Raw genomic sequence first — 18583 nt, forward strand, 5'->3', positions numbered from 1 at the left:
GTGAGAGTCCCTATAGTGGTCATGCTCCTCTTTTCACTGGCAGAGAACCACACCTGCACAGTGTTCTAACCCTCTCCAGCCAGTAGATCTGTAAGTTAGGTTTGCTCTGCCCAGATCAGTTTTCATTTATTTGGTAGAACCAAATGATAAAAGTATTCTGGGACTGTATTATTTCAGGCTGCAGAGGGAGGAGTTTCATGCCATGTGCCTGCTTGTGTCATGGTGCGGCTTTGTCATGATAGGATAGGCCAGGTGTCAGCAACTTTTTTCAGCTGTGAGCCAGTCTACCGGGGAATGAATGAATTCCTATGCTCCACAAATAACCCAGAGATGCATTTTAAATAAAAGGACACATTCTAGTCTTGTAAAAACACGCTGATTCCCTGACCGTCCGCAGGCCGGATTGAGAAGGCGATTGGGCCACATCTGGCTCCTGGGCCTTAGGTTGCCTACCCCTGGGATAGGCTACACACAAGTACTTGACTTATGATCCATGCAACTATTAAGACCCAGTAGCCCTCTTTCGATGACCCAGCTATGGCATTTCCTTCCTAGAGAGACATGCCAGAACACTTTCCCCTGTCCCATGTGAAAAGCTCAATTGCCAAAGCAGCTGTATGGTTTAATCCAGAGGTTTTCAACCTTTTTGAGTCCACGGCTCCCTTGACCAACTACATTCTTTCTGCAGCATCCTTGTGGGGCTCAGGAGCCCAGTTATGTCAGCCCTTGCCTGCAGAGTTGGCAGCCTCTCACCCTTTTTCAAACACCCTCCCTCAGCCCCCTCTCTCCTCTCCTTGGGAGTCCTCTGGGCAGCTGCTGCTGCTATTCCTGATCTCTGAGCTGCCTGCCCCAAAGAAAAATGCCTCCTCACACTGTCTCACAGGGGCCTAGGACTGGTCTGACCATTGCCAACAGCAAGGTCTGGTGGACTGGCTGGGCTCCATCACCTGCTTGCTCCTGGCAACCAGCACCCCCTGGCCAGCCCCAGCGGCACCATTCACCTGCGGAGCCTGTAGCCAGGGCTGCTGCAGCAAACAGCTGTGCAAGCCTTGGGGAGGCAGAGACACGTGATAGGGCATAAGAGGAGGGAAGGAAGGAAAGAGGGACAGAGGCCCGCAGCACCCCTGACCCATCATTCAAGGCAGCTCAGGGTGCCATGGTTGAAAAGCCACTGGTTTAATCTGCCATGAACCTCCTTTTAAGAAGGAAAGGCAGGATATAAATTCATAAGTATAATACACCCAACTCGAGATAAAATCTGAATTCTGGTCTCAGGTTGCTTTTAATAGTGAGATGCAAGAATGTTTTTATTTTGCAGACTGACGTGAGCGAAAAATGAGAATAGCTGCTTGTCACAGGATTATTTTTACCACATAGCTATCTGTATGGAGGAGTATATTTGGTACCTTCATTTTCTTGAGACACCGCCCCCCCCCCCATCCTCTTGCTATAACTCTTGCACTTTCCTACAAAGTCAGCATTCCCTTCTGTGTCTGTGGAGGTGAGGAAGAGAGAAGTAGTTGTTCAAACTGACTTCTTTTCAAGGTTGTTTTGTTTAACGTTGGCTACTTTGCACGGGCTACCTTTTAAAAACAACAAAAAACAACCATCTCCTCTTAGTTTAGTTTTGTTTTTTTGGGCATGAATTATAACCTGCATGTAAATCACAAGAGGGGCATGCACAGAGCATGTGAAGCAGTATAATTGAATGACCAGAGAATCTTTTTTAATATATTGAAAGCAAGCATCCTCCTTCAGACCTGGATGCTCGAAGGAAATAATAAAAGCAGATGCTTGTTGCGCAGCCTCATTCTGCAGACACCATGCTAATTAAATTATGGCTAGGCAATGCTGAGGGATTCGAGTTACAGAGTTCCTCTAGAGACAAAGCAGTAAATGAGAAGTTTATGTTGCCTCTGGCAATAGAACAATGGGGCAAGCAAGGCATTTTCTACGCTTTGGTAACATTTGGGTCTCACCCTAGGAAGACCTACAACAAAACACAAATAGTTAACTTTTCTGAGATGGAAATCCTCATTCAGTGGTTTCTAAGTGACAAATTTGTTTGATTTACTGAGGATACGAATTTGAAGTGGAGAGAAAGCTGTTTTCTAACACAAGTGAGTCAGAAGGCAACAGGACTCTTTCCTTGACTTCATACACTTCACATGGTTGGCTTTCGAGTGTGGCAGTTCTCCAGAACAAATATTACTCTTGAAAAATATATATGCAGTTCTGTCATAATAGTTACCTAACTAACTAGAGCGCCTCACTTATATGCTTGATCTAGACTTCCCTGGAGTTTGGTAATTGTAAATTTAATCAACAGCATTAAAAAACAAACCACCCCACACATAATACAAAAGGAAATAATTAGTTAATGTCAAATGTCTATGTAGGATACTGCCAGGAAGACAAAATTAGCTTTTTAGGTTCACTGAAGATATTTCCAAATATTACTCTGCTTCATGAAGAGTTTGGTGTAATGGGCTACAGTGGGTTTGGTGTAATTTTTAAATGTTGAGCAAAATAAGTTTTAGTGAAAGGGGAGGGGCTTTGAATATGGGGCAGTTGATTTATTTCCATTATGAGTCCACTTTACAGTCCAGTTAGTGAAGACAAATCAAAATTACTTTTGTGCAAAACTTGGCTCTTTTTATTTTTGCTTTGCAGCTCTTTACACCGCAGAGTATCAATCTTCCTTTATTTTTCTCAGTAGGGAAATTTGTTTCTTTTTTTAGAAGGGTTTTTAAAATAGGTTTGTGGCCAATATGCATGAGCTTTCACTCAGAAAGAACTGTACTCTACTGTCTTCTAAAATAAATGACTTGCAAGTATAGACTTTGAGGGAAAAGTAGGTAGTTTGATAGAGCCTTTGAGTTAGGTTACTTGCTAGACTATAGCCAGAAGTTTCAAAATACCCAAATTGAATAAGAAATAATGTTTTCTCTGCTTACTCAGAATTGATAAGAGATACTGAATTAATTGAAAATGGCAGCCGCCCCCCAAACCGTATTTGGTGGGTAAAATTTAACTTTTAAATTTACAGTATTTACATTGTGGGGGGATTCACAGGTTATAATCCTATTTATGATTAAATACTACTTTACAAAACTCAGAATAATAGCTCACCAGTTGCAGATTGTGGGTTGAAATCTGAAGGTTGCTTGTGAAGGAAGCAATGGAGAGAGCTTCATTTAGCTTTATATCAGTCTGTAAATGCACCCTAATTGTGATCCCATTGATCCACCTGGTGTGTACTGGGCAAATGTTGTAGCTGCCTAAAAGCTGGCAGGCCTACATTTTTTGTGCCTCACCCTTTTTCAACAGAAACTTAACCATATTGCCAAACAGGATGGCATCATTTGTAATATAGTGTTGGCAAAATTTCATCCACTTGCCACATTGTAATGCTGTATCTTTCTCAATATTTTTGTGTGTGCGCGTGCGCAAGCACTTCATTGTGTATTTTGGAACTGTGGAGAACAGGATGGTATTTTCCAAGATCTGAATCAAATTGCAAGGATTACGTATTCAAAAATTCTAAGTTAAATTAAGTATGTCATTTCTTAGACTGGTGGTGGTGGTTGTTTTTTAAAAAGATCTTTGGTGCAGTCTCTGCCACAAGTTTAATATGCCCATAAATGTTTAATGGTTTTAATGTGACTTAGCAAACTGTTATTTAACTGCTATTCACTAAGTCCAGAGTCAAATCTTACACTGTTACTTCTGCGTGAGAGCACAATCTTTTGTTCATGCCATGGTTAGGGTTGCTACCCAGCTGGTTTGTTTTATGCCCTGGCCCCATTTATTTTTAATAGCCTATTATTTAAGGACTAGTTAAAACAGAGAGGGAGAGAGACAGGACAATTTAAAATCCATGTGATACTTGATCTATAAAACTTAATTGTGTCTTTAACCCTAAATAGATCCAACTAAGACCCACTATAAAACCCAGAGATGTATTTCACAATGACTTCAATGTATTGTAAAATATGAACTTTTATTAAGAATTAATGCAGGGGGACAATAATTAAGAAATGCCATATAGGGTCTTTAACAGCTTTAGCTCCCGATATAGTACCAGAGAAGCCTGCGGTACTTTAACTCTACACTCTTTTCAGTACAAAAATAGACAAAAGGTTAAAACTTCCTTATCTTAAGTTCTGCATCAACATAAATATGAGCGCTTCTCCCCCCCCAGCTGCTAAATGGTTTAAGGTCATTTGGTTCCTCAGCACCTTGGATATGCAGTAACCTGGTTCATTTTGTTTACAGTATTGTTGTTCATAGTTAATCCATTTTGTCCTTCTTAATTACAGGACTGCTTAGTAATGGCCAGTCTAAAGGATTACGACCTGGGTCTGAGCACCTAGAGAATGAGAAGGACGATGCGTCGCAAGTGTCCTCAACTAGCAACGATATTAGTTCTTCAGATTTTGAAGAAGGACCATCAAGGAAAAGGTAAGATTCTCTTAAATTCCAATAGTCTAGCAGAATATAGTCTGATAAATGAAGTCTGAAAAAAGGTGCAGTTCATGCTAAAGTATCTTAGTATGCCAGTGTAGTGCGGTGGATGCTATATGTAGGGATGTAGACTTGTCAGAAGTTGGTTCAAATCCCTGCTTAGCCATAGTCTCATTGCATGGCCTTGAGAAACTCATTAACCTCACAACCTTGCTTTCTCAGACATAAAAAAGGGATCTGTCTGAAAGAGTTGTTGTGAAAACAGACAAGATCAAGACCAAAGAGGACTCGGGTTGTTAACATTGTTGTATGTGTCTTTATTATCTTCTTTCCCTTTCTTTTTTACAATGGATGCATCTTACATTTCATACGGTTGTGAAAACAGTCCCCATGTCCTGATCTCATCAGCTTAAGATCCATTTGAAGCAATTGCCCCTTGTAAGGCTTTCTGTGGTTAGGTTTCATTTTTGCAGCGGTTGATTGGTTAAACGAAACATTCAGTCATACTATTTATTCAGATCTGTAAAGGTAATTGTCCTTGTCACTGTATAGTTTACATACAAATAATGTAATTTCACAAGAGAGAACCGTTAGTGTCAACACGTTTGATTTACATGGAATGGAGCCAAAGGACAATAGTTTAAAAGGCATAGATAATCAGAAAGTGCTGCCTGTATTCTGGGGGCTCATTATAGAGATGCTGGTTATTGTCAGTAGGGGGGCTACTCTGATATAATAGTGTAACGATTTTGCTCCTGTCTCATAGAAGTCTGTAAAGAAATCCTTGTTGACTCTCATTACACTGGAGTCTGAACCACTCCCTATCCTTTCAACAATGTGAACTAAAATGGAGCACCTTTCCCCACCAATTTCTTGTAGAAAATATGCCGAAAGTGTGGAGTGGGTTATGAGGATTTTGTTTCTTGTATTAAATTGCATGACTGGGAAGAGATGAATTACTTTTAAAAAGAAAGTAAGTAAAAGCTATGCTGCAGCCTTAAAGCAAGATTACTTGAAAACACAAAGAATTTTCTGAAGGATTTTCTTAGGTTTTCCATATTGCCTTCATTCAGTTTCTTAAGACTAGGTCTGTTCTTCTTTTTTAATACTTATATTTTATTTAACCTTTTCAGTGAGGAAAGAAATGAATGAAAGAAAGAAAACAAAATACTTGAAATGGTGATACAATGTTATGGGTGTATAAGTAATACAATTATTCCAACAAATGTGACATTATTAACAAGACATACTTTTTATAAATGGAATCCAAATATCCTTATATTTATCCATACACAATCTGCATCTAAAAGCAATCCGTTCGTATGGTGCAGGAGTTGTCATGCCTTCTATCCATTGATTGAAGGGGGCCATGGTATTATCTTTCCAATGAATCAATATCAAGTCTTTTGGCAGAAGTAAAGGCACAGAGAGTCGATCTATGCTGACACATTGTCAAACCCAATATAGTTGGTATATAGTTTAACATAATATTACCATCTGAAAAAAATTAAATTTCCCCCCCAAAGTAGTATTTATGTATCCTGGTACTTTCCCCCCAAAATTTGTAAGCATCAAACATTTCATAAACGTAAGTTTCAAAGAAGCATTTTCCTTATTACATCTCCAGCAATATGTTGTCATAGACAGTCCCTTTCTGTACAAACATAGCAGAGTCCAATAAATTCTAAATATTATTATTGTATAAAACATATTTTATAATCTAATGACATATTTGTTACAGAAGCTAAAACGTTGTCCCACTGCTTAGGTAAAATAGGAACCTCAAATTCTTTATATTCCATTCGCTTCTCAGATATGGTACATTTCATTCATTTCTCTAGCTGTAGGAACCCAAATACACGTAGTTGTGTATAGTAGGGTGTGTGCATGCACGCATGTGAGTGTGTATGACAGAGATAGAAATTACCAAACATGATGCTACCAAGCATTTAAACACACAAAAGAGGCTTGATACATTAAAACGCCAGATACATCTAAAATAAAATAAAAATCTAAAATGGTAAAATATACCTTCCGAGCTTATTTACTCATTCCCATACCATTTCCTTTTTAGTCAATTCTTTTCTGCATTTCCATTCAGCAGTTCACTTTCCCTGAGGCTTGTTGGTGCTATCAGTTGTTAAGATAAATAGTTGTTAACTCACACAGAAAGTCAAGGTTGCTGTATTAGCCCATAAGAAAAAGAAAACCACATTTGTGCAGTTCCCTTTTAGGCCAGCTAAATGTTACAATATGGTGTGCAAACCTTTGAGTTCTCCAGACCCCTTCATCAGACTAGATAGTAAACAAAGCAATTTTACCAACAGCCAATATTATATCTCCAGTTCTGTTGTGTAAGTGGTTCTTTATTAACAGAGTCCTTGCTGCTAGGGAAACCCATTTTTTGTTGCTAGTGCTTGAGTTCTTAAGAAGGGAATTAGCAGTGTGGCAAAATGCTCTTCCAGGCCCAAAACTGCTGTTTGGAAAGCAGGATTGATATATATAACAACCTCAAAAACCAAATCAGCATCAGATAAGTTGGGAAAGATTTCTCAACTCATGTGCAACTGAATATATCGAATGTTATAACCACAAAATACCAAAACAAAAAACATTAAAAAATTGATAAATAAATGTTTATATATAATAAACACCTATTCATAACAAATGCCAAACACATTTAAACCAAATAGACTGAATTCGTGTCTTTAAGTGTTCTTTTGAATTTAGATTGGGTATTATGTAAAGATTTTTAGTGCTGCTCAATCTTGCCTTCTGCATGGGTATAGTTTTTCTGTGGTCACACCACTTTTCCGTTGTTGTATTATTTGGCACATTATGAGAGTCTTGGTTTATTTTGTCCATATGTGTATATGATAATTTGTGCTTGATTCCATTGCACCACTGAAGAAGGCCAATGTTTCATCGAAACAGGTGTGGTATCTGTTATACATGAGTGTCTGTCACATATAAACATTATTGTGAAGTTTATTTTTTATTCATCTAAGTATTTGCTTTTAAATTGTTTGGTTATAAAGCTTCATATATTCAGTTGCACGGTATTTGAGAAGCCCTTTTACATAGTTGATTTGTGTTTGCTGCTGTTTTAAAAAACAGCAGGGCCCCAAATAAAGCAAAACCTGACCATCTCACTTTTAATCTCTAATGGGTTCAGAACTTGAACACTGTACTGAGATAGTGAACAAGGGAATGTGCCTAAAACACTCTGGAAATCCTGCTTCAACCCTTCCTTTTTTTTACACACCAGTGGCATTTCTCATCAAGTATATATGATTTTGCTTTTGAATATCTTCCCTTCCTTCTCAAATGTCATGAGTGACACCCCCCCCCCCCTTTGGTACATTTGTGTGCATCCAAAAATATGGTATGGGCATATTTTGTTTTATTGCCCTTTGCTTTATTGCGCTTTGCTTTATTGCTTCTTACAAGGACACGGGTGCAGCTGCAGGCTGCTTCCAGGAGAAGGCAACCCCGGCCACCTCTGCCCATTTTCCGGCCACAGGATTGAAGCTGGCTAGTTTTCCCCTTCCCACCCCTGCAGCCAGTGGGGCCTGGCTTAATAGACCTACAGTATAGTGTAAACATAACTTTTATATGGGAAACAAAACAAAAAATTGTGTGACTTGTTTTCTTGTGACATTCGCTTTATTGAGTTGGTCTGGAAACGAACCCACAGTATCTCTGAGGTGTGCCTGTACTGTATATAGATTTTGTGATGTTATTCTCAAGATTGCCTGTATTTTATATTTATCTACATTTTAGGAAGTTTTGCCCCCTAGTGGTTAAAATTTTCCTGTTCATCTCTGAAGCAAGGCTGGATGGCGTGCTGCCAGTTGAAATATGCATTTAATCAAGAGCATGCCAAACTTAGGCTATCAATGATTCTCTCACTCCCATAACTAGCATATGCATTGGTTTTGGTTTTCTACTAATGCCACATGTGCTGTATGTCTTGTTGCTATGCACACTGGAACAAATCATAAGCTTTGTGCAGATAATGAAGCAAAGACCTTTGAGGTCCTTGTTGAGTAGTAAATCAGGCTTGGGAGACGATAGAATCTTGCTCCTAATTAAATTGGCACCTAACTTCAGCCGCTGGAGGCTATTTCATGTACTTCAGTGCTACTCCATAGGACTTCTCCTACAAACCAATCCCCTGAGGAGAATAGTTATGATGGAAATAGTTACATCCATGTCTGCTCAGGAGATTGTAAGTTGCATATGCATTGCATGCTAACATCCAGGAGCGAAAAATAATGTCAGCAGCATTAGTCTGGGATGAAAATAGTGGACTGTCTTACAGGATTGTTGTAAGGATAACTATGTATGTGATGTGCTTTTTGAGCACTTCGAGGAAAAGCTGTGCCCAAACAGTAATAATTCTTAAGAAAATTATGTTCTGGGCATTGGAAATATTAAGCGTTTTATTTGCCTTCTATGTTAGACTGACACACAGCACTTAATGAGTTTTTGGATAGCTACTCATTTTACAGGGCAGGTGTTTAGTTGTTTGAATCGGTGTTTCAAGGGAAATTTGATTCCTGCATCAAAAGCTTTGTTGTGTGGTATAAACGTTTCACTCCACTTGCTCTCTTCTAGGAATTAGTTCCTGGTCCACCAGAAAGAGCAGGAACATCAGAGCAGAGCTTGTCCCTGTCTCAGGAGGACCTTCATTCGATCATGGGGCAGGCATTTAGAGGACTGCTTTCAGCCATTTGGTATTTCAATATCAGACTTCATCCGGTTAAAAGATGGTCTCCTGATTCACACGTCCTGCTCTGTTCCCAAGTAGAAAACAAATGTTCTTTTAAGTGACCTTTCTGGTCAGCAAACCATTCCAGGTGGCTCTTGCATGGCGGTAATGATCATCCCTGCACAATAGCACCTCTGATGGGTGGCAACATATTGGAGGACAATATAATTCCATTTTGTTGATATAGGCCCGGCATGTCCAAAGTCCGATTTGGGGGCCTAATTTGGCCCACTGGTCGGTTTAATCCGGCCTCTGTGGCAGTTTATTTCCTGGGGTAAAATCATAAAAAAACCTTCAGTCTTTGAAAAAGGTCAACAACTTTGGTCGGCCCTTTGGTCGGCCCTCACGGCCCTTCACTTCATCAAATCTGGCCCTCTTTGAAAAAAGTTTGGACACCACTGATGTAGGCTGATTTGGGAATGTCTAAATGCTATGAAGCAGGCCTGTAACATAATATGGACACAGGACAGTCCTGTAGATAAGTGCTAATAATATTTTCAGCGCCTCCCTCACATCTTCTATTTATCCTGTGGCAGCTTGCCTAGAAGAAATTACTACTAGCAGTGGGTGAATGGCTTAGTCAGGTGCAATGATGGAGGCAAGCCATTCCTGGGAGTTTGGTTTCCTTCATTTCCTTGCAGCTTAATGTTGTCCACCAGTAGAACATCTTTATTTTCCGGATATCAAAGTACTTTATGAGCTGTTAAACCTCACCATAAACCCTGTAGGGATTACATATACAACCGAGGGATTGTTCTATCAAATCTTCAAATGTCAGTCTTCAGCTGTGCAGGTATGGTGCTTAGAAAATATTCAAACTCAAAAGACTTCTCTACAGTCAAAATAATGATTAGGAGTCTTCCTCGAGGACAATTTGTCTTTGTAGTTGAACAAAGAACGCTCACTTCAGCACTTTGAATACCTACAGCATGAGCTATAAAGTGGTTTAATCCTTTATAAGTGTTTGTCTGGCATTGTTGACCAAGAATGTAGCAAATTATATTCAACCAAGTGTGTAAATAATAGGCCTTCATTCATTTGGTTTGTAGGGTGGATAAGGCTACATAAAATATCTCGTGTAATGTTGAAAATCACCCCCTCTCTCCGTTTGTGTTTTTTTTGGGGGGAGGAAGGATGTACAGTTGATCACATTTTCATTAGGAGTCACTTAAATTTAAAACTTAGATTTAATTGGTTTTAACATGCCTGGGCATTATTACTGAATTACTAGACAGTAATTCATAATAATTTTTCCCATCAAAAGATGGAAACTCCATGCAGAAATGGGGCCGTTGAGGCATTGTACTGAATTCTTCTCCTCAAAGTACAGTACTTTCCTGTTTCATTCCAGCCAACAAAACTCTCTCTCTCTCTCTCTCTCTCTCTCTCTCTCTCTCTCTCTCTCTCTCTCTCTCTCTCTCTCTCCCCTCCCCCTCCCCTCCCCCTCCCCCTGGAAACTATATTAGCACTTTTAAAATGCATTTAATATTTGCATATCAATTAGAAATGTGCTACTGATTAAAAACAGCAATAAAGCATTTTCCAGCAACGTTACATGAATTACTAAAAATAAAAGCAGCTAAAACTAAAAGCACACATCTTCAAGACAGGCCCAAACTTATTTGTTTATTTGAAATCTTTCAATAAAATAAAAGCTATGCCTTAAAGTGAGAGCATGGGTAAATCATACCTGGGAAATATTTGTGGTATGTGAATATTAGATTAGGTTGAGATCTCTAAAAATCTTGTAGCAAACCATTTAATCTTAAATAAATAAATGATAAGAGATTGTCAAGGACCAGGATCCAGCATATCATTATATTTAACAGTTGGTGCCCTTCTTACCATGAACAATGAATCCCTAAGTTAGGGATGGGGAACCTGTGGCCCTCCAGATGATGTTGGACTCAAAGTCCCATCTTCCTCACCCTGCATGGCCAGTGGTCAGGAATGATGAGAGACGTAGTCCAACAACATCTGCAGAGCTAAACGTTCCCCATCTCTGCCCTAAGTGAATAACTCTTCCATGGCTCAACAGATTGCATAATGACAAACACTAGTGCTACACAGTTGTGAGAGGTTGAGCTGAACGCAATGTGAAGGTTGCATACAGCAGCCCAGCAGGAGCTTGATGGGTCTCTAGTTTGGAAGCCTGACCAGGACTGCAAAGCTGGGGTGGGGAATGTTGAAGCACCTAGCATACTGCACTGAATGGCTGGTTGCCCACATCTGCAGTTCGGTAGGATACAACAGTGTTTCCCAACCGGTGTTCCGCGGCACACTACTGTGCCGTCAGACATTGGCTGGTGTGCCGTGGGAGGGAGGCGGGCGAGTCGGGCGGTGAGAGGCGGCGGCGGCGAGGATCCGCGTCGAGCCGGGGGCGGCTCCGCGGTGGTGGTGCCGAGCGGCGGGGCAGCGCGTGCAAAAGGGAGGAGCGCGAGACAGCGGAGGAGGAGGAGGCCGGCATGTCCGGGCAGCAGCAGCAACAACAGCAGCAGCAACTCCCGGCGACGGCTCCTCAAGCCCCGCCGCCGCCCCCTCCTCCGCCCGCTATCGCCGCCACCACCACAACAGGCACCGCCGCCTCAGTTGCCGCCGTCCCTCAGTCCCTCGCTCTGCTGCCTCCTCCCACCCCCAAAGCTTGGAGGTTCCCCGGCAAGGGGGAGGGAAAAAACTTTCACTTTCGTGCGTCCCTCCCGGCGTGACGCTGCGCGCTGACGTCACGGGGCGGGGCTTTAATGGTGGTGTGCCGTGAGATTTTTTTTCAGTAAACAGGTGTGCCGTTGCCCAAAAAAGTTTGGGAAACACTGGGATACAACTTAGTTGTGTGTTGTTGTTTAGTCGTCTTAGTCGTGTTTGACTCTCTGTGACCCCATGAACCAGAGCATGCCTTGGAAACTCTCACTTCTCAGAGCTTCTCCTTTTTATGTCCATGGAATTTTCTTGGCAAAATACTGGAGTGGTTTGCCAGTTCCTTCTCCAGCTTAGTTGTGTAGCCCTCACTTAATCATGTATGAAAAGAGCATTTCAGTCCAACACTGTGCTTCTGCACCCAAAGGTCAGACCATCTGTAGTACCCATATGCAGCTAAATTACAGGGTCCAAATCACAGCATGACAGAAAAAGAGAGCAGAGTAGCAGCCACATTTGGACTCAAACTTGCCAGTGTTGGATATCTGATGTGTTTCAGGAGGCGGTACCTTCATGCACTACTAAATGTTTTCTCCACATCTGTAAAAAAGCAGAAGATCAGGAGTGTCTTTAAGCAACAGCACCATTCCCTCAGAAATGTGCCGTCCTCCACATTTCTGGGTCATGAATAACAACTCCCAGACAAGCCTTAGCCCCAGCACATCTCTGTTTACAAATTAAGCACTGAAAGCAGAGTGTAATACTTCATACTCTCATTAGCTGAGTCAGCTTGGCAGGGAGCCTCCACTCCTGGTTTTTTGTCTTCAAAGTCTGCAGTTCTTTTCATCAGTCTCACTTTACTTGTAGATGTCTACAGTGGACTCGGCCATACAGCTGCAAATAAAATGTTTTAAGTGTGTTGGAAAGTGCACTATAGAAATGTGACACTAGATGGCAATGGTGAGCTATGGCAAATTCAATATTTTTTTCAAAACATTTTAAAAAATGCATTTTCACATCGTTTTCTAATATGTTTGCAGATTCCACCAGTGTTCATAGTTGGCAAAGAAGTACTACTTTTGACCTTTAGCTGCAGTGTCCATCTGTCCTCACTATGATGTTGTTGTTTATTAAACTTTCTATACCGCCCTTCATCTGAGGATCCCAGGCCAGTTTACAATCTAAAATCCCCAAAATACATACCATATTAACCTAAAGATATGTGACAAAAGCGTCAAGCACCTCCCTGGGGAGGGCATTCCACAAGCAGGGAGCCACTGCAGAAAAGGCCCAATCTCATGTTGTCACCCCCCCCCCTTTCTTGCAGAGGAGACACATGAAGAAGGGCCTTGGATAATGATTGCAGAGTCTGGGTCAGTTCATATGGGAAGAGGCAGTCCTTTTACAATATTGTAAAAGTCCAACATTTCACAGCAGGAGTAGGCAGCCTAAGGCCCGTGGGCCGGATGCGGCCCAATCGCCTTCTCAATCCGGCCTGCGGACGGTCCGGGAATCAGCATGTTTTTATATGAGTAGAATGTGTCTTTTTATTTATAACGCATCTCTGGGTTATTTGAGGGGCCTGTCTGGTGTTTTTACATGAGTAGAATGTGTGCTTTTATTTAAAATGCATCTCTGGGTTATTTGTGGGGCATAGGAATTTGTTCATTCTCCCCCCCCCCAATATAGTCCAGCCCACCACATGGTCTGAGGGATGGTGGACTGGCCCATGGCTGGAAAAGGTTGCTGACCCCTGTTTTACAGTATTGTTAAGAACTATATAGTCTAATCATAGCTGCATCTCCCTGAGAATTGAAAGTGTTTAGACTACTTTGTTATAACCAGATGAGTTGCTAATTTATGTGTTGTCCAAGACAATTGTTGTACTCCCAATAGTAATGGACAGGAAGAGGTTTCTGAGTCCATTTTTGGAGATTGGATTGAGCTGTTAAATATGTGAGTCCCATTCAGAAGCTGTAAGCCACAAAAGCATAGTTTTGAGTCCTTTCTGTTCTTTCAGAAGCATAACTTCACTTAGCATGGGTCTCCCTGGCTGAGCGCTCTGACCATTGCACCACACTGCCTATTTACTTGGAGGCTTGAGTCTCACCTTTAAAAGTAGCTTAGTTCTGCAATTCAGCATTCTCCCTACAGTATTTAAAGATATACATGCATAAATATGCTTAGCCTCACATGAGAATAGGAGTCTGGATTATTCTCCAGTTACATTGCTATAGCATATGTTTTGTTCTATGCAGAATGCTCTATATTAATAATCCTTCAAAGGAAAGTAGCAGTTTATGACTATGCAGTAGATATTCTAGATTGTGACCTTGATTATACCATAACAGGTCAGTACAAATCTAGAATTACTCCATGTAGGATTGTTCCATAACTTTATAGGAAATACTGTTTGAGGGTGCCTTCATATTTTGTAAATAAAATGGAAGGAGCATAAATATAAATATTTTACCAGCATTTAGTCACTGCTGGAGTTTTCTATGGAAGCACTAAAATGGCACTTAATCAGAATAAAAGGTATATTTAAACAATGGTCAACATTTTTAAAAACGGCATTTGAATCATGGTCTTAGTTTATTTGCGAGTAGTTGTTTGCACAAGTAAATGGGAAGCGTAATTTCCTGAAGTGGCAAAACTTTTATGTGAGACATTTATTACTAATAAGATGGTTTTATTGCCAAAATGAGTCCAAATTGGATCTGATGATGGGATTTTAGGAAAGCTTGTTGAAGCCATTCTTCCGTGGTTTGTTTAGAAGCTGCTTTGACAAGCAATTTTATGGTTGGCATGTGCTTTCATATTGAAAAAGAGGCGGGAACATTCTGAAGTTGAATCATGAAAATAAAAAGAACACTCAAGTAATGTTTTTGTGCCTATTGTATGTCCAAAGCATTTGAGCACCAACACTGTAGAGGCTTTTAAGAACATAATTTATTTCGCTCCTGAATCTGCATTAATATGAGAGGTTGGATACTGACTGTTGCTCAGATTGAAGGTTTTGGATTATACCGTGCCAATAACTGTTGGAATACTTGTACATTGAAATTTAGTTTTCAAACTGGAATTAGAATGCAAACACCATCGTTATAATTCAAAGTTTCTGCTATTTAATGATTACTTGAACGTTTAACAAAAATGGCTGAGTCTCAGCAGATGTAATGCTCCTTCCTGTTTAAAATTCTATCAAAATAGTCAGGAATTGATTTCTGCAGGATTGGAATCTTTCAGATAAATATTTTTTTCTCTTCCCCCATTTCCCTGAGAATACTAACACAGCTAACCAGTGGCAGAAAGGGAGATGGGCTTGCATCAACTGACATTGGCTATGAGAGATTCAGTATGAAATGGAGCTACTTACACCTTTATAATAGTTGTATAAAATGGCAAATTTTGGCTGGTGCAATTTCTCCTTCAATGGCAACACTATGAAAGCAGTGCCTAAAATGTGTACTTAGCTCAGTGTTTCATCAAATTGGGGGTGCGGTGTTGGCACAGTCATGGTCACTGCTGTCATTTGCAGTTACTGCATCCGCACTGTCTTGGCCACTTTTGTGAGTCTGAACATCCGTGAATGAGTTGGAGTTGGGGATGAGCACTGAAGTCACCAGGTTTGTGGATAATTCCCAATTCCTCAGAATGGTGAGAATTTAAGTAAGCTACAGCCCTCCAAGTTGTTATTGTTGTAGCTGTTTAGTCGTGTCTAACTCTTCGTGACCCCGTGGACCAGAGCTCTCCTGTCTTCCACTGCCTCCCAGAGTTTCATGTTGGTAGTTTTGAGAACACTGTCCAACCATCTCATCCCCTGTCATCTCCTCCTTGTGCACTCAGTCTTTCCCAACATCAGGGTCTTAAAGGTAAAGGGTAAAGGGAACCCTGACCATTAGGTCCAGTTGTGACCGACTCTGGGGTTGCGGCGCTCATCTCGCTTTATTGGCCGAGGGAGCCAGCGTACAGCTTCCGGGTCATTTGGCCAGCATGACTAAGCCGCTTCTGGCGAACCAGAGCAGCGCCCGGAAATGCCGCTTACCTTCCCGCCAGAGCGGTACCTATTTATCTACTTGCACTTTGACGTGCTTTCGAACTGCTAGGTTGGCAGGAGCAGGGACTGAGCAACGGGAGCTCATCCCGTCACGGGGATTCAAACTGCCGACCTTCTGATCGGCAAGTCCTAGGCTCTGTGGTTTAACCCACAGCGCCACCCGCAGGGTCTTAGGATGCCCCTATTCCCTCAATCCCAATCTTCCTCTCGTGAGCAGAAAGTCTGAAGGGAGGTTGTAAACATACTGTTCTCCCCATTATCAGGAAACCGTGATCAGTGTTCTCAATAGTGGGAAGACTTGTAAGCATGTTCGCCCCCAAAACATTTTGGGATCCTGCCCCTCACCCTTGGGATCCTTGAGGATGCGGATTTGGCATTAATGTTTAGATTAAACATTAGATTAGATTGTTTAGATTGATGTTTAGATTAAACATTGGCATAAAATTTCTTAAAATATGTGTATGCTGCAGCAGAGGCTTGGCGTGAGATATTTAGTTTTATTTATGTATGTTTGTATCCTGCCTTTTATATCCTGCCTTTCTTCCTAGAAGCTATAGATAACTGTCCAGCATTTCCTTGGAAACATTAAAGGAAGGAGATTTCCAGAGGTTAGGCAGGTTACTTCATTGTCTTACATGTATAGGAAGGCTTTCCTAATATTTAATCTACCTTCCTGTAGCTGAGAGTGGTTGCTTTTGTTTGAGCTCTTTAGGTTTCAAACAGCAATTCTCTAACTGGTGAAACCAGAATACTTTGATTTGGGGTATATTAGACTTGAATCATTTTGTTTGACCTTTTGTTAAACATTACCTTGTGGACGCCAAGTACCTTTTACTGCTTGCTTTAAAGGAGTTACTCTCAAAAGCCAATAAATTAATAATTGTAGCTCGCGCTCCTATCTGGAGAGTTTAGTTTTAGGGAAGTAAAATTTCTTCAAATGCTCTTACTGGTATTGCTGTGACTCCCTTAGATAAAATGGAATTATGAACATTCCTACTGATTAATGTATTTTTTATACTCCAGAGTCTTCCGCATTATGTTCCATTATTTTGGAAAAGCAAAATTATGACAATTGAGGTTACAGTCTAGAGAATCTGGAAACAATTCATTCAGATGTTTGCATGCTTTTGAAGGACTAAACACAGCACTTTGCACAGTGATGTAATAGGCTGTTACCAGGCCATGGCAAAATGCATGTCTGCTAGTCTGGATTGCCCTTTTGTTTTGTGCAAAGTTGAGTAATTCCTGTGTAGTCATGTGTTCTCATATCTATCCACTGCTATATAAAGACCCTCAAAGACCGATTCGCCCTTATCCCCATCTCACCGTGCTGCCACATCTAGTTCTGGCTTTCGCATGCTGTGAAACCACAGCCAGTCATAACCGTTAAAACTATATTTATATGATGCTGACTAACTTTGCTATGCTTTTTTGTTTTATCAGTTATGTACTACACTATATGACCGCTAGTGCTAGGGTTTTTTCTGGTTTTAATACATGTTTTGGAAAAGCATATATATTAAGTTCCTTTGTTAATCTGCAGAGGGAAATTAACAGGGGTTGCAGCCTTTTGTTTCTTGACCATGATTGCCATACAGTTTTGCCTTCCTTTTCTGATGGAATGTGAAGAAATAACTAGGACCCAGATGGTGGGAACCTATTAAAAGGACCAATGAGCTGCTGCAGATATCTGGTTTCTAGTATGCTGAGACTGCAGACAGTAACCTTCAGGAGAGGTTAAGCTGCCCTGAAGCAAACTGACCTTGTGACTTTTATCACTTCCTGTTGGCAGACAGGGAAAATTTACTCAAACGGATAGGAATTAATGAAGGAATTAATTGAACAGGAAGTCTTTCAACCCTGGAGAGGATGGATGTAATAACGTATACAGCATTGCTGTTATTGTTGATCTCTGGCAGACTTGAGAGGGTGCATGTGCACATTCATATGTCTGTATTTTGGGGAGCTGATACATGACAAGATTTATCTGTGCTTGCTGAAATTGAAAGCAGGCATAATAGAAGGGATGGAAATCCTCTTGTGGAAACCCAGCCCTGGTGTTTGTCTGAGCTTCTGTTTATGCTTTTTAGCCCTGCTGTTTTGCTAGAAAAAGAGGTGCTGGAACTCACCATGAACACTTCCTTCATTCTCTAAGAATGACAATGGCACCCACCTGAGATGTGCTGGAACTGAGTTCTGGCTCTAAAAAAACTCTGCTTTTTAAATAATGGCGTTTGCAAGATGGTCATGCACCTATTTTATATTTATAAATAAAAAAAAATTAAAACAACCTTCTTTTATCCCACCTTTCTCTGGCAAGCCAGGCACAAGGCGGTTTACATCTACCAACTAAAAACCATCTAAGAACAGAATAATTTAAAATGACAGTGGAATACCAGCTGTTTAAAACTATGACGAACAGACAGTAGCAATAAAATGAGTCATACAAGGTTTCAACTTAAAAATACCCACTTAAACAAAACTGCCTCTGGGAGCAAAAACACCTTTCTGGGGAGATAATTTCATAATTTGGTTCCCACAATCCAAGAGTTGCGCTTTCTCTTTCTTGTTTTGTAGCAAGCAAAACTCTGCTACTGGCGAATCGATGAGTAGGTCACAGAAACTGAGCCAAGTTCTTAAAGAGAGGTGGA

General features: G+C 40.8%; 1 protein-coding gene across 3 annotated transcripts in view; it reads left to right on the top strand.

Annotated features, from left to right (window-relative positions):
• The window catches only part of JARID2 (jumonji and AT-rich interaction domain containing 2), a 191274-nt gene that overhangs the window by 110516 nt on the left and 62175 nt on the right, over positions 1–18583 (top strand). For all 3 annotated transcript variants that reach the window (XM_081919374.1, XM_081919375.1, XM_081919373.1), the window contains exon 3: positions 4323–4464. In XM_081919374.1, coding sequence (XP_081775500.1) covers positions 4323–4464 — 142 coding nt within the window. The remainder of the gene's footprint in view (positions 1–4322; positions 4465–18583) is intronic.

This window comes from Podarcis melisellensis (genome assembly GCF_964234715.1).
Source record: "Podarcis melisellensis genome assembly, chromosome: 7".
Classification (NCBI taxonomy): domain Eukaryota; kingdom Metazoa; phylum Chordata; class Lepidosauria; order Squamata; family Lacertidae; genus Podarcis; species Podarcis melisellensis.